Source organism: Dipodomys spectabilis, unplaced genomic scaffold, assembly GCF_019054845.1.
Source record: "Dipodomys spectabilis isolate Male_0828 unplaced genomic scaffold, ASM1905484v1 ptg000067l, whole genome shotgun sequence".
Taxonomy (NCBI): domain Eukaryota; kingdom Metazoa; phylum Chordata; class Mammalia; order Rodentia; family Heteromyidae; genus Dipodomys; species Dipodomys spectabilis.
In genome coordinates, this window is record NW_024870744.1 from 6,772,572 (window position 1) to 6,794,455 (window position 21,884).

General features: G+C 55.8%; 1 protein-coding gene across 2 annotated transcripts in view; it reads right to left on the bottom strand.

Annotated features, from left to right (window-relative positions):
* The window catches only part of Col5a1 (collagen type V alpha 1 chain), a 143,163-nt gene that overhangs the window by 101,344 nt on the left and 19,935 nt on the right, over nt 1–21,884 (bottom strand). For both annotated transcript variants that reach the window (XM_042681059.1, XM_042681060.1), the window contains exons 2-4: nt 10,486–10,653; nt 6,240–6,453; nt 3,741–3,903 (exon numbers count right to left, since the gene is read on the bottom strand). In XM_042681059.1, the coding sequence (XP_042536993.1) occupies nt 3,741–3,903; nt 6,240–6,453; nt 10,486–10,653 (545 nt within the window). The remainder of the gene's footprint in view (nt 1–3,740; nt 3,904–6,239; nt 6,454–10,485; nt 10,654–21,884) is intronic.

A 21,884-nucleotide genomic window follows, 5' to 3' on the forward strand; every position in this document is an offset into this window, starting at 1 on the left:
TCTCACTGGTCTGTTCTCTGTCCCCACTGGTTTTTCTCCAGGACAAAGGGACCTCTGAGAGGGCACAGGCACCCTGGGGGAAACCTGCAGCCCCTAACAAGCTCTTTGGGGTCTGACAGGTCTGGTCAGGTGACCAGAAAGTCACCCGAGCAGGGAGCCCAGAAAGCCCGTGCCACCAGCGACCTGGCCCTCTGTAAAGGCCAGGACCCGCCCACTTGCCCAGCGCTCTGGGACAAACTGGATTTTAATACTCGGAAGTCATCTTCCAGGGAAGATGGCTACCGGAGAAAGTTCCCAACAGCCCCTCCTCCAGATGAACCTGCCACCCAAGCCAAGCAGTTACAATCGGAAAGGGGGAAGTATCCCTCTTTAGAACCTTCTGAAAGCTAAGCTAAGCTATTTCTGAAGAAATAACAACCAGGTTGTACTGGCAAGGAAACAAAGGGAAGCCGCTGTGAAATCACCTCCCACACCTTTCTGATTACATTGTTAAGGAAGCGAGGAGAGAAAAAAGCCCCATGAGCGCTCCCTCAGAGCAGGCCGCCCTCCCTGGCCAGGCTGCCCTCCACGGGCTTCATTAAGGAAGACAGGCCCAATTTCCCACCGTGAGCACAGCTAACAGCCTGGAGACCCTGCAGGGGGAACACTGCCTTCAGACCATTCAGACCTGCGGTCAGCAAAACTCCTCCTTTCCTGCAGCCCCAACTGGGAAGAATAGCTTGCCAGTGAAGGTGAGCTCTGAACACACTGCCACCTGCTGCTCTTTCAACCAAGCTTTGTCCAATGGTCAGCTGCTGTGTGGGACCACCGCAGTGCAGGGCAAGACCAAGCCAGGGAAGCGGAGCTGGACTCTGTTCTTCGAGATGCACTGATTCTTGAAAACTACGAGCTGCTCTCATTCCCCCCATCACCCAGGGGTGACGGTGCTGGCATGCTTATGTGAGCCATCCACGCCCCTACTATCCACAGATTAAGTCCTGCACGTGCCTAGACCCACACGACAACAGGGGGGAAACTCCAACTTTTATCCTCATCTTGCAACTGGGGAAACTGAGTCTGGGATGGGCAAGAGATCTCTCTAAGATCTCACAGCTAAGAAACTGTGGGCGGGGATTCAAAGCCAGCTCTGGCCTCTGAGTGTCTTCGGTAAGAAAACAGCTTTTCTGGTAGGCTACAGCATTTGTTTTAGGGTCCCACTTTTAAAGATAAGAGAACGCTTTTGCCTCCATCTCCATGAAAAAAAAGACATTAGGAGCACTCAAAGACTCCAGAAAGACCGACAGTCTGACACAGCACAGCAAACCCACCGTGTTCAGCGTTCAGCCCTCCCTTCCCTCCACCGTCCCAGGACACCCGCAGGCTCCGGGAGTCAGGACCTGGAGCAAGGGAAAGTTGAAGAGCCGCAGCTCAGCTCCATAGCTAAACCCAGCCCGGCTCTCTGAATGCCACCCTGAACCCTCACCCCGCAGGACACCCCAAAGCACAACGGCATCTGCTTTACCTATACCTTCCCAGGCAAGAGGTCAAATCCGCACTCCATGCGGGCTGTGCCGGCCCCAGGCCAGTTCTTAGCACCAGTTCCTGAGAATCAACCACAAGCCGACCCCTCCTGGCTGTGGAACTCTACAGGCAAATGCAATCAGAGCCTACCTTGAAGAAGCCCCAATCACACGCAGTTTGGTACTACCAACGGGACCCAAGTGCCCACCTGACCTTGTGGGTCCTTCAGGCTGCAGGTGCCACCCATCCCAGCTCCCACTTGTGCTGGTCAGCCCACTGCCAGGATGAAACCACTCACATTATCTGGCTAAGGAAGGAAGTTTACCTTGGCTCTTGGGTTTCAGAGACCTCCATCCATACCCCACCAGCTCCATTGCTGTGGCCCTGGGCCAAGGCAAAACAGTGATGGCAGGAAAACGTAGCCACCGAGGCCGCGTGCCCCATGGTATCCGGAGAGAAAAGCAGGAAGGGCCCAAGGAGAAGATGCATCGTCAAGAGACACATCCCCGGGACCTGCTGCCTCCAGTGGGCCCACTCCCTAGCAGTGGCAAATGCATCAATGAATTCATGCATGCGTGAGGTCAGCATCCTCGGGACCCAATCATCCCAACAGCACCATTCACTGGGTCCTGGCCAATGCCTGAGCCTCTGGAGCCATGTCCAACCCCAACACTACCTGTCTCCTAACAGGCCGGCCATCTATCTCTCCATGGGGTAACAGCCTCGGCCTCTCCAAGACTGTTCACACTCACCAGCAGGCTCTGTCCTCTCCTCCCTCCCCTCCCCTGCCCCGTCTGAACACTGGTGAACATCAGAGTGAGCATGGGTGGCATTTACTAAGCAATTCCTTTGGAGACTGTGTGCCGTATTCACTGTGTGCATCCTTGCAGAGCGCTAGGGAGTGGCTATACTTATGACCCCGTGCTGCAGATGGAGAAACTGAGGTTGAGAACTAGCAGAGCAATTCTCCCAAGGCCTAAATCCAACACCCAATAGGGGTGAGCACCTGGCCAAGGCACCAAGGCCAGGCACCTGCACCGAGGCCAGCATTGTGGGGACTTGAACCCACGGTGACACTACGTGTCCCATGAGGACAAGCATTTCATCCTCATGTGTTCCACCGAAGCTGTAGGCCCCGCCCTTGGCACACAGACAAGGAGCACACACACATCACGTCTGTTTCCCGCTTCTCACGGAGCGCCAGGGTTGAGTCAGCAGTGCACCCGGCGTGGTGGGCTGCGCATCACTGCAAAAACACCACCCCAGGGAGCCCACCCCAGCACCAGAGATGCGAGACACAGCTCGGCACACACAGGCCGGGAAGCCAAACGTGGCCACATATCTAGAGGACCTAAGGGGTCTGGGTGGCTCCTGAGAACTGGGGGGAGGGACATCACCCATCTCATCTCACCCCAGGGGGAGGAGATCTAAGAGCCGGGATGGTCCCTGGAGACAATTTTCCAAACACTTGCAACCTCGGAGCCCTGGGCGGGGACGTTAATGCCAGTCACGGGGCCCTGGCTGGCACAAGATCCAGGCAGAGAGGGTATCAATCCCCAGAGTGCTGACAGAAAGTAGACTCAACCCTGGATGCGGGGACTCAGCAGGCAGGGCCCTACAAGCCCATCCTGTGGATGCTTTGGCTGATTATGTGGCCCGCCTGGACCTGCAGGGCCGCCAACCACCTCGTGGCAGCTAGAACACCACTTGTGCCAAGCCTCAACCAAGAAGGACTCCTCGGGCAGAAGTGGGGCTTCAGAGCCTCCTCTGCCTCCTACCACCCACCTCTGGGCATTTCCAGGAAAGTAGGCTCATCTGGCCTGGCTGAGTTTGAACGATGCCCTACCTATGCTCCAGGCGGCACACCCCGGCTGATTACGTCCACCCAGAGGACACTGCGCACTCCCCAGCATGGCCCTCGGTCACCACAAGACCCCAGTGTGTGCAGGCTGTAAGTTTCCAAAGTCTCAGATGCAGCCTGCCACGCCCTTGTCATGCCCAACTGGCACTGGGTCCTGACACCTTAGGTGCCACCGCCATTCCCATGTGGCCTGGTCCCTCCATCCCGTGGGACATAAGCACCTTGGGGCAGTCCCAGAGGCTTCAGGCCAGCCGGAACCATGCCCAGGCCAAAGGCCAGCCATCCCCCACCAAGGGGCAGGCCTCCACGGTTACCACAGTGGCTCCAGAGAGGAGCCTGGGGGGGGGGGGGGGCACGTGGCCACCCACCCTCCGCTCACCTCAAACACCTCCTCATCCAGGATGCGGGTGCCGAACACAATGATTCCGTTGACATCGACCATGGGGTGGTCGCTGCGGTCCAGGAACTTGGTGATCTTCTTCTTACAGTCAAGGATCAAGGTGACGTTCTTCTTGTGAACGCTGAGAGCAATTCTGTGCCACCTGTAGAGAAGCAGATGGCCCGCAGGGACGGGACTCAGAGCACAGATCGCCAACCCCAATGTCGGGGAAGACGCGCGTTTCCCCCTGTCACAGAGGGAATGCCCGGTGTGACCCCCAGAGTCACACTGGGCACACAGCCTTCCCAGTGCCGTGTGCCACCGTAAGGGGGACTCAGCTGTTGGAACCTCAGAAACTGCATCTCCCAGGCACAGGGAGACTTGCAAACCCCGCGGCCTCCTTGGAACAGCCAAGGGCACATAGGAAGCTCGGCGCAGGCTCAGGGATGGCCCACCGCCTCCGTCACAGCCACCAGATAAATGGGAGAAAGGCTGAGGTTCCGGTGTCTTTAGCAAGAGGGCCTGTCTCCAGTGGGGCATCCGAACACTAATGACAAATGCAGGGATTGGTTTTTGATGGGAAGTGGGGGGTCTCAATGGCTCGTCCAACAGTCCTATGAAGGAAGATGGGATCCACAGCCCAACACAGTGGCCAAGGCCACCACAAGGCCTGAGACACGCTGCCACGGAGATACCACAGAGACACGCTACCACAGAGACACGCTACCACAGAGACGCCACAGAGACACGCTGCCACAGAGACACGCTACCACAGAGATACCACAGAGACACACTGCCACAGAGACACACTACCACAGAGACACACTGCCACAGAGACGCCAGAGACACGCTACCACAGAGATACCAGAGACACCACAGAGACACGCTACCACAGAGACACGCTACCACAGAGATACCAGAGACACCACAGAGACACGCTACCACAGAGACACGCTACCAGAGATACCACAGAGACACACTGCCACAGAGATACCAGAGACATGCTGCCAGAGATACCACAGAGACACACTGCCACAGAGATACCAGAGACATGCTGCCACAGAGATACGACAGAGATACACTGCCACAGAGATACCACAGAGATACCACAGAGACACACTGCCACAGAGATACCACAGAGACACACTGCCACAGAGATACCACAGAGACACACTGCCACAGAGATACCAGAGACATGCTGCCACAGAGATATGACAGAGACACACTGCCACAGAGATACCACAGAGACACGTTACCACAGAGATACCACAGAGATACACTGCCACAGAGACAGACTGCCACAGAGATACCACAGAGACACCACAGAGACACGCTACCACAGAGATACCAGAGACACACTACCACAGAGACACACTGCCACAGAGATACCACAGAGATACACTGCCACAGAGATACCAGAGACACACTGCCACAGAGATACCACAGAGACACGTTACCACAGAGATACCACGGAGACACACTGCCACAGAGATACCCGAGACATGCTACCACAGACACATGCTGCCACAGAGACATTCTACCACAGAGACACCACAGAGACACGCTGCCACAGAGAAACACTGCCACAGAGACACAGTGCCAGAAACATGCTACCACAGAGACACGCTACCACAGATACCACAGACACACGCTGCCACAGAGACACGCTGCCACAGAGACACCACAGAGACATGCTGCTAAAGACACGCTACCACAGACACACGCTACCACAGATACCACAGACACACGCTGCCACAGAGACACCACAGAGACATGCTGCTAGAGACACGCTACCACAGACACATGCTACCACAGAAACATGCTACCACAGACATACCACAGAGACACACTAGCCACAGAGGTGCCTTGCCTCCAATAGAGAATACTAACAAGACCCCCCCTCTTTGTTTTATATCTTCTCTGTGCAGTGTGTCACTGGTTCACACCTGTAATCCTAGCTACTCAAGAGGAGAGAATCTCAGGGCCAAGGTTAGAAGCCTGGGCTGGAAAGTCTAAGAGACTCTTACCTGTAATTAACCATCAAAAGCTGAAAACGGAACTAGGGCTCAAGTAATAGAGCACCAGCCTTAAGCAAAAAAGCTAGGGGACAGTGCCCAGAACCTGAGATCAAGTCCTAGTTAGCAGCACACACACACACACACACATACACCATCATCACCTTGCACGTGTCCATGTCCAGAAGGGATTCTGCAAGGCCCTCTAGAACAAGCAATGTATGTCCTCTGTCCCTCCTGACAAGGCTGACATGAAATGCATTGAATGCATTTTACAAGGAGAAATGGGGGTGCAGGGAGGAGCAAGGACTCACCCAAGGAGTGAGAAACCAACATGGAACCGGAGGACCCCAGCCCAGTGCTCTGTCTGCCTGTGCCCCCGCGTGCTGTCCCTGTGACCCCCACTGGACATCCTGCCACGCTGCCCCCACCAGCCTGTGCCCTCCCCATGGAAAGAGGCCTGGGCTGCCCCCGGACCACTTACTTGCCATCTGACAGGTTGATACCCCGGAAGAGGGGGTAATCTTCAGGTCCAGGCTTTCCCATGTGGTCCTCATAGAGGAAGACTGGGGAACGGCCCATCTCCAGGCCAACCTGCTGGATACCCTGCTCATTGTAGATGGAGACCAGGAAGGCCTGGCTGCCTTTCTTGGCTTTCACAGTGGTCAGGATAGAGAAGTCCTCAGGAAATGCAGATGCTGGAACAGAAGGCAGAGATGAGAAGCGCTGCCCAGAGACAGCCACATGCATCTAAACCAACTCCGAGACCAGCATGTGGCCATCTGTGGCACACCGTCACATGATCAAACCATTCCTGGAGTCCTTCTCCATCTCAACATGGCTGAGCTGCCCTGTCGAGGTTGGGTCCTAATGCCAGCTCCCCCACTAGACCAGAGAGGTCCTCCCTGGGAGGCCCTCATGCCCAGGACCTGGCGGGGCTGTTGCTGACATGGCTCTGTGTTCTCTGTAGTGTGTCTGTGGCTCTCGCCACCGGGGGAGAGGGGACACAGGGAGGGGACACAGACCCGGAGCCAGGACTAGAATGTCACTTTTAGAGATTTCCCGGTCAATAAGAAAACCACATAAAATTGAAGACTTGTCATTTTGAATTTTAACAAAAATAAACCCCTAACATTTGACAGGAGGAGCTATCTACAGCCAGACCTAGGCTGAGCCTATCCATGCTGGCTTCAGCCTCCTCCTCCTCCCCCACCTTCCCCTTCCTCCCCCTCCCCCCCCCTCTTCCTCACTCTCCTCCCCCTCCTCTTCCTCCTCCTCTCGGTGGGTCTCACTGAAGTCAGTGGTTCTGCCAACACATGTGGTCTGCAACCCTGCCAGGAGCCTGGGGCTGAAGGGGAGCACACAGCCGGTCAATGTCTCATGCTTCTAGCAATGGCATTTGGTGAGGAGAGGCTGGCTGAAGGAGAGGGCCGGGGCCTCTGCAGAGCCACCAGCCTCGGTGAAACTTTCAAATGCTGGGGGATGGGCTGGCTTCTGGGCTGGGACCAGGCAAGACTCTATTAGCTGCCCCTCTCCTGGAGAGCCAAACAAGGTCAACCAGATGGCCCAGAAGGCTTCTGGCTGTTGCCAGGCAAAGCTGTCTGTGAGTGCCCTCTACTGACACAATCCAGAACTGCAAGGCAGTCCTGGAGAAGCCAGATGGCAAAAGCAACCACGCCCAAGACTCATGAAGCTGTCTTCCTCAGAGCCCAGAGGAAACACGGCTGCTGCCACCTGCACCTCTGCCGTGGGACAGGGCAGAGAGCTCAGTGAAACCAACTGGACCCTCAAGGCTGGCACAGGGCATGGTGTGGAGAGAGGCAGAGGGAAGAACTCCCCAGTGTGGGGCCTGATCCTTGCTAAGGGTCCCAAAGGGTTCCCGGAGGAAAGTCCAGACTTCCCAGCCCAGGGTCAGGTGCACGTGGGGCGTTGTCTGTGCTCGAGGCACCATGACCAGCACCCCCACAGGCAGGGCCACTTGTCAGGGACAGCTCTAGGAGCGGGTGACAGGGGTCCATGAGGGAGCTGAGAGAGAGGTATCACCGCAGAGCTCGGGGACTGCCTTCCGCTCCATGACACCAAAGAAGAGGTCTGCCACTCAACCCGGGGCATCACGCTGTCCTGGGCAGTGGGGGTGTGGGAGGGGCACCACAGCTTCAGCTGGTACCAGGCAGACAGTGAGTCCTGCTGTACACCTAGGGTCGGGCCAGCCGCAGAGACGGCAGGGTCTCACCCCCAAAGGGCCCCGGGGGGCGCTGGGCCTGCAGCAGCTCCGTGGTTCCCCCTCCAGGGTAGATGGCACAACTCCCATCTCAGCCAGCACCGCTTGCTCTCGCTGGGAAGGGTCCCCTGCCTCTCTCCCCCACCCCACCCCAATCACGACCCTCTCTGAAATAACCACGGAAGGTGAGAGAGTTCACGTTCTCCAGTAGGAGGCGCAGCTGAGGCCCACAGACCTGCGTCTTTCCCATTAAAACGCTGTTTCACAAATTTTAAACTCTCTATGGCAACAAATTTTCTCAGTTCAGATAAAACCTGAAGAGGTAAATTATGTTTCACATTCATCTCCCTCCTGGCAAAATAACAATGGATTTATTGTCACTGTAAGACGGCCCCATCTCATCATGAGCCGGGCCACTGACACACGCTACCGTCGACTGTCGGCAGTCCTGGGAGAAGTGGGTCTGCTGTCCAACGCTTCATATTTCATCTCTCCCCGAAGTCCCACCGGGAGGGGCGGGCTTGGCACGGGCCCGAATCCCTTCCTCCACACATTCGTCTTGTCTTTGCGGAATGCCCTGAGGCATGCGAGCATTTTAGGAATACAGCAGGAGGCAAATAGATGTGTGTTGGCCACAGAACGGAGTCGTTTCTATGACAAGTTATCAGAGGCATTGACAAACCCCTTGATTTGCTCAGGTGATCAACGGCTGTGACTGGTCCCCTATGAGGTACCAGGCAAGAGACAGAGGAGGTCTCTGCACCCAGGACGTCACTCCTCTGACCCCAAGGACAGAAGCTGTACTAAGGAAGGGTACTGGCAAAGGGAGGGGCAAAGACTTGCCGGTTAACGGCGTCCAATCAACTGCCTCCACTGGCCAACGGATGGGCATCCCAGAGGCCTCAGAGCAGGGACGTGAGGAGGGATGGGAAGAGGGAGAGGGGAGCCAGAACACAGCACAGGCACAGAACCAGGAAGGCGTGGCCTCTATTCCCAAGATGAGACTGGGGGAGCCTTGACCTGCCTCAGCGGGGACTCAGGACAGCCTCATCACCGAGGGGACACTCAGAGGGGGACGTGACAGCGGGGGGCACTGGCTGGGGGGGGGGGGGCGGGAGGAGCCGTGACGGGAGGACCCGTGGATGCATGCAGGGAGCTGCCCGGCGCTTCTTACAGGTCTCAGCCAGGGCCACCTCCATGCGACACCACCACAGCTGGCAGAGAATGGCAGGGCCACACGTCCCGGGCAGGCAGCCCTTTCAGGACCCAGGTCCAGGTGACTTGTTAGGGGTGAAAAGTAGGACAGTCCACCAGGAGGACTCGGGGGACGGTCCACCAGGAGGATCGGGGAACAGCACACTGGGAAGACTCGGGGGACGGCCCACTGGGAGGACTCGGGGGACGGCCCACCAGGGGGACTCGGGGGACGGTCCACTGGGAGGACTCGGGGGACAGCCCACTGGGAGGACTCGGGGGATGGCCCACTGGGAGGCCTCGGGGGACGGTCCACCAGGAGGATCGGGGAACAGCACACCGGGAGGATTCAGGGAACAGCACACCGGGAGGACTCGAGGAACAGCACACCAGGAGGGCTCGGGGGACGGCCCACCAGGGGGACTCAGGAGGTTCCCTGTCACAGAAACCTGGGCTTTGCCGCACATTGACCCGTCACAGAAACGGGCTTCACTTGGCACTGAGACACAGCTGCCATCATGGCTTCTTGGCCCAAAGGGCCCATTCCTACTTCAGACACAAACTTTTAAAGTCCTGATAGATTTGAGGGGACTCTAGAAAGCGATGGGGAAATTGTACAGAGAAGAAAAGCCCCAAGTTGTCCAGAAACCACAGCCGGCAGGAACATCCTCCGGGGACGCAGCAGGGACAGAGACAGCGCTGTTTGTTAAAACTGTCCCAAACCTGGCTCAGTGCTAAGGTCACTTCCAGGCCACCAGAAAGATGGAGCACGGACTTCTGATCATTGGGAACACCTCTCACAAGGTGACCCTGCCTGCCCGAGACCCTACGTCTTCTCTCACGTAAGTCAGCTGGCGTCCGACTGATTTCAGACCGTCCGGGGCAGCACCTCCAAGGCAGGGGCAGAAGGGGTCGATCGCCCGCCGGATTCCACATGGCCAGAGAAGCCCAGAGGGTTCATGGACTCCAGTGGGCAGGGAGGAGGGGACCTGCCCCTGGGTGGTGAGAGGGACAACTGGGTGCCACAGTGTATGAGATTAAAAGGAGAAGTCTGGCTTGGCGATCTGTTCTCATTAGAGCCTCTGCAAGCTAGCTTCGAGTCACCATGCTTGATGCACGTTCCCGTCACTCACTGTCCCCAAGTTCAGCTTCCAGCCTCCCCAGCGGCCCTGCGCCCGCCCTCCCTCACCTCCCGGGGAGCCAACCCTCTCCCCTTCCTGTGTTTGTGACCCCACGGGCTTCCCGGCTGCTGCCGGCCTGGGGACGGAGGGGCTGCAGGAGCCCTCCCTCCACAGCCACCAGGCGCGCCTCTTACCCGGGTACAGCTGCTTGGTGGGCGCGCTGAGCTGGGCCTCCTTGGTCACTCGGTAGGCGACGTCCGGGCCTTTGGCAGAGCGTCGTGAGGCGCAGAAGCCTGTGGTCTTCGTGATGCCATCGGGCAAGTTGTGAAAATCTAGAACCTTCAGGAGATCTGCTGGCTGAGCTGAAATGACAGAGGAGCTGGAATCAGCCACGGAGAGGGGAGGAGCACGGGGAGCACGGGAAAGGGGAGGACTTCGGAGGCTGCCGCAGCCCTCACCACACCCAGCACAACCACATATGTCTCCAAAGAAGCTGGGGACCAAGCAGCTGCCTTATCCCAACACGCGCAAGCAGTCCCACACCAGGAGCAAACCTCCCCTCCAGCCTCTGGGGGTGCCTGGGGAAGAGCAGGGGTGTCTCAGGCCTTAAGAAGCTGACCCTCCCACCACCGGTGCAGTGGTACTTGCTAAAGAGCTCAGCAGTCACCCCCAAAACACGGCAGCCCCTCAGCCAGCACCTCCTCCCCCGTGTCACGAGAGCGTGGGGCTGTGTGCCTGCCTGGTGCCCGCAAGGGATCACGCGGTTCCTACCCGGTTCAGCTCCCACTCATGAGGCGCGGGGGAGCCGGGAGAAAATCAAATCCAAGTCGGTGCCACAGTGCAGAACAAGGTGTAGCCCCTGGTGTCTCAGCACCCACAGCCGTGTCCCTCCGCCCACTGGGGCCTGCCTGGGGCTGGCCATGCCCTCCACTCGGGTGAAGAAACACCGACACCGACACCCATCCCAGATGACCAGGCTAGGCTAGAGACGCCCATCCGGGGGCTTTTCCTTCCGGTGGGAGTGACCCACTACTCCGCTGACGCCACACATAGAACATGGCCTGGGTGGAACAGGCTGCTGTCTTCCAGCCGCAGCGAGTGCCCCTCTGAAAGTGAGGGCAGACCCCTGCCACGCTGCGTGAGCACCTGGATCAAGCTAGGCCTGAAAGTGGGTGTGTGCACACACCAATACGTTCACCCTTACAGGTGGCCTTAACAGGAGAGCCACCTGGCAGGAGGCCCTGTGTTCCAGGAGGGCAGGCCTGGACGGGTGCGGGAGTCATGCAGGCCCAGGGTGTGGTGTGACTAGCTGGGAGAGAGGGAGACTAGCCTGGGCCAGGCTCCGGTGGGGACTGGAGAGGGCAGCGTGGCTACAGGAGGCTGCACAAGGCAGAGACCAGGATGGCCTCAGCTCATCTCAATCGCCGGCTCTTGTGGCCTCCTGTTTTCCTGATTAGGCCCTGGCCCTTCCCCAGCACCCAGACCCCCGCAGTGTGTCAGTCCTTCACCTAATCTATGCTGTGCCCCGTATCTGAGGCCCCTCTGGGCCGCTCAGAACTAGCGGCAAAGCTCTCACTGGGGCTTGTCCGCCAGACACCTGAGTCCATGCGGAGTGCCAGCACTGGCAAGGCCAGGTGGCACTACCCCAGGCCTGGCCCCAGCCGTGGGAAGAGACGCGCGTGCCAGCTGCTGGCACACCTGTCCCAAATGACACAGCACTGGGCCCCGGTCATCCCAGGCTTGGCTCCAGGCTGGCGGCGTCTGGGGAAGGTATCAGGGATCTCGGCCAGGAGGCCTGGACACACCGCGGCCAGCGAGGATGCTCTTCCCAGACAACAGGCTGGACACCTGTTTTCTCCATCCGAAGGGATGGCAGCTCCTCTCCACAGCCTGCCTGGGCACCGCTGCAGACCAACGTCACCGCTTAAGAAGGTCACCAGCCTCCCTCTCCCCCCCAGGCCCCGCACCATCCTTCACCCTGGCCAGAGCACAAGAAAGTTTAGTTCTGACACTGGGGCTTGAACTCAGAGCCTGGGTGCTGCCCCTCGGCTTTTTCACTCAAGGCTGGTGCTCTACCACTTGAGCCAGGGCAGTACCACTTCTGGCTCATTGGTGGTAAATTGGAGATAAGGGTCTCAGAGACTTTCCTGCCCTGGCTGGCTTCCAATCATGACTGAGGAGCACACTGTAAGCCTCCACGGAGGTGTCTGTGGGTCCCCACACCTACCCTCTGGGGCCAAGCACCCATGCTGAGGGCCGACGGCTCCATGCTCTGCTCACGGGCTGGCCCATCCATAGGACAGCTGGTTCATTCCAGCTCAGCCCAGCCTCCTCCCAGCCCTCCCTGCCACAGCCTGGGGACAAACTACATCTCCCAGATGCCTTTGGGGCAGCTCAGGATGAAAACTAGTCATCACAGCATCCTGTCCCGGGTGCAGATGTGAAGGATTAAGGGATGCCCTATTGGCTTGGCTCCAGGGGTCAAGGCAATTGAGGTGTCAAGACCCACATGCCAGCAAGTGTAGCAGCAGCTTCCTGCTGCCTGGGCCGCAGCCTCCCTGCGGTGTGTGACCGAGAAGGTCGCCGAAGCAGCACTGCTCGGTGACTGCCCTCCAGTGACTGAGCGACCATCACCAGAGTCACCAAGTTTTCTTCCTCCTGATGGCCTGCTTCCTACCTACAGCATGCTCTGTTCTGCCTGTGACACATGGCCACCCTTGGGTCGCCCAGGAGGGGCAGGGCCAGCACAAGGCCACTGAGCTCAGAGTCCAGACCACAGGAGCCCTGCCCCTAGGAGTCAGGAATCTTGCTGCTGCTTCTGTATGGGCTCTCCAAGGGCCCACATCCTTGGACCATTCTAATGAGAAAACCAGGTGTGGCACCTCCAGATAAGACACAGGTGAAACTGAATTCTGGGTGCCAAGCACCATAAGAAGTAGCATGAAATCTCTGGAAAGAAAGGTAGGCCTCTGATAGCAGTGCTTCCCAAAGGTGCTTGGACAGAAGGGTCCAGGACAGATGATGGGTGGGTGGGTCAGTAGATAGATGGATGGACACATGGGTGCATGGATGGATGGATGGATGGATGGGTAGATGGATGGGTGGATAGATGGATGGACACATGGATGGATGGATGGATGGATGGATGGATGGATGGATGGATGGATGGATGGATACATGGGTGTATGGATGGATGGATGGATGGATGGATGGATGAATGAATGGATGGATGGACACATGGGTGGATGGATGGATGGATGGACACATGGATGGATGGTTAGATGGGTAGATGGATGGATGGGTGGGTGGATGAGTAGATGGGTGGATGGATGGATAGATGGATGGATGGATGGATGGATGGATGGGTAGATAGATGGATGGATAGATGAGTAGATGGGTTGATGGATGGATTAGTGGATGCATGAGTAGATGGGTGGATGGCTAGATGATGGATGGATGGATGAGTAGATGGGAGATGGATGGATAGATGGATGACAAATGGATGGACACATGGATGGATAAGTGGATGGATGAATAGATAGGTTGATGGGTAGATGGATGGATAGATGGAGGGATGGATGGATGAGTGGATGGATGGGTGGATGGATAGATGGAGAGATGGGATGGATGGGTGGATGGATGAGTATATGGGTGGATAGGTGGGTGGGTGGGTGGATGGATGGATGGATGGATGGATGGATGGGAAAATAGATGGATGGACAAATGGATCATGGAAGCACAGAAAGGGAACCCTCACCATGAAAACACATAAGGGGTACCTTCACCAACTGCAGCACCAGCATCTCATCTGTCCAGCAGAACAAAGGTCACCCACAGCTAGAAGGACCACTATAGCACAGAGGCCCTGCAAGGATGGGGACAGGAAGCTGTCCCCAGGGTTTATTCACCCCTGCCCTGTCCAGCAGGGGCTGGACACTCAAAGTGCCTGTCCCCACCTGACTTATGCTTGACCATTGTTTACTGGTCCAGAAGGTTCCATGAGGGATCTGTGATCTGTCAAATGCTAGCTCATCTTAGCACAGAGTCCCTGCCATGACCTGATCACTCATGAGCCTCCGCTCCACAGGAAGTGGCCTCTCCTCAGCCAGCCCTGTCACCTGAGCTATGCGGCACCTCCACCTCACAGCACTGCCGTAATGCTGCCTCTTCCATCTGCTGGGTGCCACGCCCACTTCCTCGTCGACTTGTCCCCCATGAAGTTGCCCCTTGGGAGAGACATTAATGTCACTTCTATCTCGTTAGAAGGTTAATGCCAGGGCCTGGCTCCTGGGTCCCAGGGATCAGGATCAACAGGAAATACACTCACCACTCCGGGCCTGTCTCTGACCCTAGGGACTGCACAGCCCGGGCCACACTGCCACCTACCACTGCTGCTGAATGTAGCTGTGGTCCCCAGGCCAGGAATATCCAGGAATCCTGAAGGCTCAGGATCCGGGGCGCCCAGCAGCACCACTGGACCACACACCCGGGCCCCAGCGGCTGGGGGAGGGATACTGTCCACACATGCTTCCAGGCCTCCCTGCATCCCTGCTTTTCTGTGGACCCCCATGTCACCTCCCCAGGAGGGACACATTGCAAGAAGGGCGTCACCAGGGGCAGGGGCAACAGGAGGCTGGGGTCCAGCCTGGAGTATACGGGCAACCGAGGTCTGAGCACCAGGCAGAGTAGGAGCCTCACTGGTTCCTTCCTCCCAGCCATACAGGTCAGGGGGCAGGGAGGGACTGTGGGGTGCAGTTTAAGGTCACAGGAACAAACAGACCAACAAGGGAGAAGGGAAAAGGCCCCAATCAAACTCCTAGCTATGATGTCTTAGTATCTGTTTAAGGGTAACCCACACATACAAGGGAGACTCAAAATTCACGAACACTTCATTAAAGCTGGGTGCCAGTGCTCACACTTACAATCCAAGCTAATCAGGAAGCTGCGACCTGGAGGATCCCAGCTCAAAGTTAGCCCTGGCAAACAAGTCCACAAGACTGTATCTCCAATCAACCCATGAAAACAAAGCAAAATAGAACAAAAAAGCCATGCACCAGTGGCTCATGCCTTTAATCCTAGCTACTCCGGAGGCTGAGATCTGAGGATCTCCATTGAAAGTCAGCCCAGGTAGGAAAGTCTATGTGACACTTATCATCTCCAATTAAACACCAAAAAAAAAAAATTCTAAGTAGAGCTGTGTGGCTCAGATGGCAGAGCACAAAAGCTCAGGGACAGTGCCCAGGCACTAAGTTAAAGCCCCAGGACCAGCACATGTGCGTGCACACACACGCGCGCACGCACACACACACACACACACACACACACACACACACACACACACACACACAGAAGCAGCAGCAGCATGGGAAGTAACCCTGGGTACTAGTACTCCCAAGTGCCGGGCAATGACAGGGTAGGGCAAGGGTCTGGGAAGAAGAGGACTCGTTCCTCACGAGGTGTTCGGGGCTTTTGCAAGGTGTTCGGGGCTTTTGCGAGGCCTTGTTCTAGGCAAAAACACTGCCCTCATCTTACTTTCTACAGCACCAAAGATTGCACCTGACCAACTGAGAAAGCATCCTAGAAACATGGCCCCCTGGTATACTGGTGTTTCAGCCAAGTACCACAAACACAGGCTCCGTAAACCCTCAGGAGGGGCACACTGGAGAAGATAAATGAAAAGAGAGAGTATAGATTAAATGATAGAAGGGTAAAAAGGAAGGTGAAAAACCCATGAATGGATGGATGAATATGGATGGATGGATGATCAATAGTTGAATGGATGAGAAATGGACAGATGATCTGGATGAATGATGGATGAATGGTTGGATGGACTGATGAATCCATAGGTAGATGGACAGATGGATGATGGATGGTTGAATGGATAATAAACAGATGACTGGATGGATGAATAATAATTGGATGGATACATAAGTGGAAGATGATTGGATAGGGTGGTCGGATGGATATTAGATGGAAGGAATGGATGTGGGAGGATCTATGATTCACTGAACAATTCTAACAAAGATTGGTTTAAGAATGACTCACAGAATGATTACAAGTGGCTCACACCTGCAATTCTAGCTACTCAGGAGGCTAAGATCTGAGGATCACAGTTTGAAGCCAGCCCAGGCAGAAAAGCCCATATGAGACTCTTATCTCCAATAAACTACTCAGAAAAAGCCAGAAGTGGCACTGTAGCTCAAGTAATAAAGCGCTAGCCTTGAGCACAAAGAGGCTCAGGAACAGTGCCCAGGCCCTGAGTTCAAGCCCCAGGACCAGCAAAAAGAAATAAAAGAATGACTTTTATGAGTGGGTAGATGGCAGGGTAGATGGATGAATAAATAAAGGAGTGAATGAAAGAAAGGAACAGCATCATCTTAAAGGTTCACCTGACAAGCTTCAGCTTCTCAAAGGTTTCAGTACCCCCATTTACCTGTCCATCCCCCTTTCCTTTCAGACAAGAGGGTGACGTTCAGGGAGGTGTGTTCCTGGGCCTTGTGTCCCCATGGCCCAGAGCAAAGCAGACGGAACTCAGGCTCAGCACCTCTGCCTGCAGATATCTGGTGTGTGGGGCGGAGGGGGGGAGGGTGTACAATATGCACCCAGCAGTATTGTAGATGATACTGGCATCCCATGTCCCCAGGGAGTGAGGGCACTGGGGAGAGACCACCTAGGTAACCACCCAGCCCTCGCCACCAGCAAAACCTCAGAGAGCATGCCACAACACCCTGCTTGGCGACCAGGTTTGGAGCTGAGAAAGCATCTCCAATCACTGGCCCTTCCCAATGGCACTCCTTTCCTGTCCAGAAAGCCAAGGGCTCTACCACACTCTTGATCAGTTTCCCAGGTGAGCAATTTCACTGGAAACCCTGGCAGAGGTCGGGGTCGGAGGCGGAGCTTTACCTGGGAACACACCAGTGTGGGGAGGGGTAGATCTCAACCTGCAGGTGCAGAGGTGGGGCCATCCCAAAGCTGCTTCCTCAGGCTGGGACTATCTATCCCCCACCGCTCACCGAGGCTGGCCTGAGGGCAGAACGCCTGGCCCTTCAACACCACCCCACAGGGGGAGGCCAGCCGCTGGGCAAGGCGCACAGCCCCCTGCAGTAATGGCCTGGCTCTGGTGGAGACACCCCCCCCCAGATGATCACGTGGCCCACAGCACACACACCTGCTATTGAAAATAAGCCATGCCAACACTGAAGACTCCATGGAGGGTCAGTGATGTGGGCAGGGCACAAAGGACTCCCAGAGCAAGGGGCCTGGGCCAAGCCAAGGGAAGAAGACACAATGTCAGAAGAGCTCTGACAGAAGCCTAGGCCGTATCGTAACATTCCAGCCCAGGTAACCCATTCCACAGGGCAGCACCTAATGGCAAAGCACCCAGATAAAGTAGGGCTCCCATTGAGGGTCGTGGTGGCGGTGAGTACAGGCCTCTACCTTGAGATCTAGGGGAAGGGTCACCGCGGGGACAAGCGGCCCTGCATCTTCCCCTCCCTTCTGCGGGTCGTTGCTGCTTTCCACCTGTGCTTATTAATAGATGTGTTTTCCTTACCCTGTCACTCCTCAGAGAATAATGAGCAGTGCAGAGCAAGGCCAGGCACGCTGTGCCCATGGCCAGCTGCCAAAGCTGGAGCCCGGGAGGGGCGGGAGGGCCTGTGCACGGGAGCATGCAGCGGGGCGGGGGAGGAGCTGCACTCAGGCTGGCCAGAGGCTCTGCTGGTCCAGGCGGGGACCTGCACTTGTGAAGCCCAGTGGGGGGGGGGGGGGGGGGGGGAGCTGCACTCAAGCTGGCCAGAGGCTCTGCTGGTCCAGGCGGGGACCTGCACTTGTGAAGCCCAGTGGGGACAAGACAGTTGACCTTGTTCATCTTCTCGTTCAGGAGGAAGACGGGAAAGGTGACAAACTCCACCCTACGGGGCCAGTTGTTTTGGCTAGCGCATGCTCCACAGGGTTCACTGGCTTCCAGAAGCATCCAGAGAATGGTGATGTTGGGGCAGCTGGAATCACTGTAACAGCATACACCAACTTTAATGTCTCCATAAGGGCCTGGCCCGGGGAGCCATGCTGGTGGGGGGAGCTGGGGGGGGGGGGGTTGGGAGCCATGCTGGTGGGGGGAGCTGGGGGGGGTCGGGAGACCATGACAGAATGGCACCAGCCTCTGACAGAACTGCTGCAGACCTGCTGCCATTAAATGGCCTTTTTGAAAGGTACCATGTCACTAGGCCCTGGGCAGGGTGGGGGGTTGCCTTCTCTCAACAGAGACACAGGAGGAAGAGGAGGAGGAGGAGGAGGAGGAGGAAAAAAGGAACAGAGGATGCAATAATCAGCACTAATATGGTTGGCCTCAGAGGTTCCTTCACCCCTTCATGAGCTGAGGAGAGTGAGTGTGCCCACCAGGGATGGTGACTGCCCTCTGGGCCCGGTGTCCCTGCTGCTTCAGTGTCCCTGCTGCCTCAGTGTCCCCTGCCCCCTTCCAGTTACTCACATCATGCCCCACCCCCACCCCCGAGTAGGCCAGAGGTATTCCCAAGGACCTGAGACCCTTCAGTCCCCGGAAAGGACACGCCTTGTCCTTCACCAGAATAGGCAGGAGTGTGGCACAGCGCTCGCAAAGGAGAAAGAAATGAGCAAGGTATCTAGAGAGAAACGGAGGAGCCACTGAATTCCTTCCAACCATCCAATCAACAGATGGCCACACTGACTGCAGAACACATGAACCAACTGATGAACAAACCAACCAACCAATGAGAAGACGAAGAGTGAGCAAAGCACAGCAACGAGCAAGCACCCACACACCTCCGCCGAGGAAGGAGGGAGGAACCAACCAACAGCAACTAACACAGCTGAACCAGCCCATGAACAACTGGACACCCCGACAAATACAAGCACTCGGTAGGACGGCTGGGGGCAAGGCTGTGTGGGCAGCGTGGGGGTACCCACGTGCCGACCTGGCATTCCCCTGTGGGGCCAAGCCTACGGGCAGGGCAACCAGGCTCACTTGTGAAGCAGGTCCACGCCCGTCAGCCAGGAGCTGGTCAAGTCCACAGCACTGTCACCAACCACTGCCCTGCAGAAGCTGGGCACAAGGGGCCCGCCACAGGGCACAGCGCTGGAGACACTGCTAGAACACTGCTAGAGCCAAATAACAGACATGGGTACAATCTGCAGACACACACACGCACACACGCACGCACGCACGCACGCACGCACGCACGCACGCACGCACGCACACACGAGCCATGGCATCAGCAACCAAGACAATTCTGGGTTAGCTTACTAGACTGGGAAAAGGGAGGAGTGTGTGACCACTCACTGCACATCTACTTCCAAAAACCTCTCCACATCCACATCAAACTCACACATTAATAAAAGTAAAAAGCAGTAACTCTTCCTCATGAGAGCTCATCCCAAGTCGGTGTCCACGTGCCTTCCTCTTTTTTTTTTTTTTTTTTGGTCGGTCATGGGGCTTGAACTCTGGGCCTGGGCACTGTCCCTAAGCTCTTCAGCTCAAGGCGAGCGCTCTACCACTTGAGCTACAGCACCACTTCCGGTTTTTTGGTGGTTTATTGGAGATAGGAGTCTCACAGTCTTTCCTGCGCAGGCTGGCTTTGAACCGCGATCCTCAGATCTCAGCCTCCTGAGTAGCTAGGATTATAGGCGTGAGCCACCAGCGCCCGGCCACGTGCCTTCCTCTTTAACCGAGGTGGGCCTGGGACCCTGTGAGCATCACTAAGTGATACCACACCACCGTGGGGGCCCAAGCCGTTCCTTGGGGAGACAGTGGGGGAATGGGATGAGAAACCCAGCTCCCCAGACACTGGCCAGGACCAGAGGTTACTGAGTGCAGGGAGAAACCTGAAGCTGGAAGGGCCTAGGATGAGGCTGCTTTTTCACTCAGGGCTGGTGCTTTACCACTTGAGCCAGGCCTCCACTTCTGGCTTTTGAGTGATTAACTGGAGCTAAGAGTCTCAAGGACTTTTCTGCCCAGCCATGGTGCTCAGATCTCAGCCTCCTGAGTAGCGAGGATTACAGGTGTGAGCAACAGATACCCAGCAACGTGAGATTTTTAACAAAGCATGATCTATCAGCTCTTCGGTCGTGACCCATTGTTTCTGTGGCCCAGCTAAGAAATCTTCACCTAACTCAAGGTCAAAAGAGATTTTTTTTTAATGCTTTCTGGCTTTTTACATCTTACATTCAGATCTCATGTCCATTCTAATTTGTTTTTCGTTGTTTCGGGTAAGTTTATTTATTTGCAGGTGATTAAGGGTTCCAGAACCTGCTGTTGATTAAAACCATCTTTCCACCACTAACGTATTTCATTCTCTTGATCAAAATTCAAAGGCGTGTCTCCTTATGGATGATTTATGACCTCTGTCCAATGCATTGATACCTATGGTTCCAGAAGCAAGGTGCTGCCCTGGCTACGGTAGATTTACGGCAAGATAAAATCAAATAGCAGGATTCCACCAATGATCTGCTCTGAAACTGTCTGACTACATCAGGGTCCTTTGCATCACCGAGGGCATCTCACAATGATCCTGTCCTCTCTAGTAACAAACCCTGCTGAGGTGCCACACAGCCTTGCCTTGACTTTGTACATCAGCTCAGGGGAGGAAGTAACGATATAACAACATTGAATCTTCCGGTCCATGAACATGGTATACCCCTGCAGTCCTCAGATCCTCTTTGGTTTGACAAAGCAACATTCAGTGGGTTTTAGTGGTCAGATCTTATGCATTTTTTGAGAAATGTTTCTCTTGAGTATTGTATATTTTATGCTTTTGTTTTCTTCATTATAATTTTTTGTAGCTTTTAACATTTCTATGTGCTCTTGTAGCAAATGTTTTAGTAGCAAATTAATGAGAGCAAATGACAGTTGATGTCCAACAAGAAACAGCATTACATCCCAAATATTCCATCTGCTCTCCATGTTGACCTGAGTCTGTAGGACAAAAACAGTTCCCATGGTAACGGGCACTTTCTATCCGGCCTTTCTAAAACAGAACCACAATTTTCTTCTTGGGATTTTCTGTGTGTTTCCCAGAGGTGTGACATTTGAGCGAGCCGGCCCTCTCCACTCGCCTGCCAGGCCAAGGCCCAGGTCCAGCCCAGCCTTGCCCTTTAAGATCGAAATGTGGACAAAAGACAAATGCGTCCATTGGCCATGTGCCCCTCCCCCAGCACTGGCGGTGACTGGAATTTGACTTTTAAGTTCTTGTTACAAGCGGCAGCTTGAGACACAGAAGGAAGCTGGCTCCTGGAGATGGTTCACACCTAGCAAATGCTACAAAGCCAAGTGTCATGAATGAAGTTTACTGGGGTGCATTTCGGGTCACAAATGACAGCCACTATTGACGCACTGGACCCCCCCCCCCCCGGCACTGCCCAGACACACAGTTCCCAGAAGGTCCTGGAGCAGAGCACTGCCTATGGAGCTGGGCTGTGAGGGACCCCAAGTCCCACTGGTCCTATGGATAGGACTGAGAGGCTTCTAAACGTTTACTGTTATAAATACAACGTGGATGAACGTCTTCCCGCTCCATGCCGTGGCCTCTGGTCACTTGGTGATTATCTGCGTGTCTCCAGGACT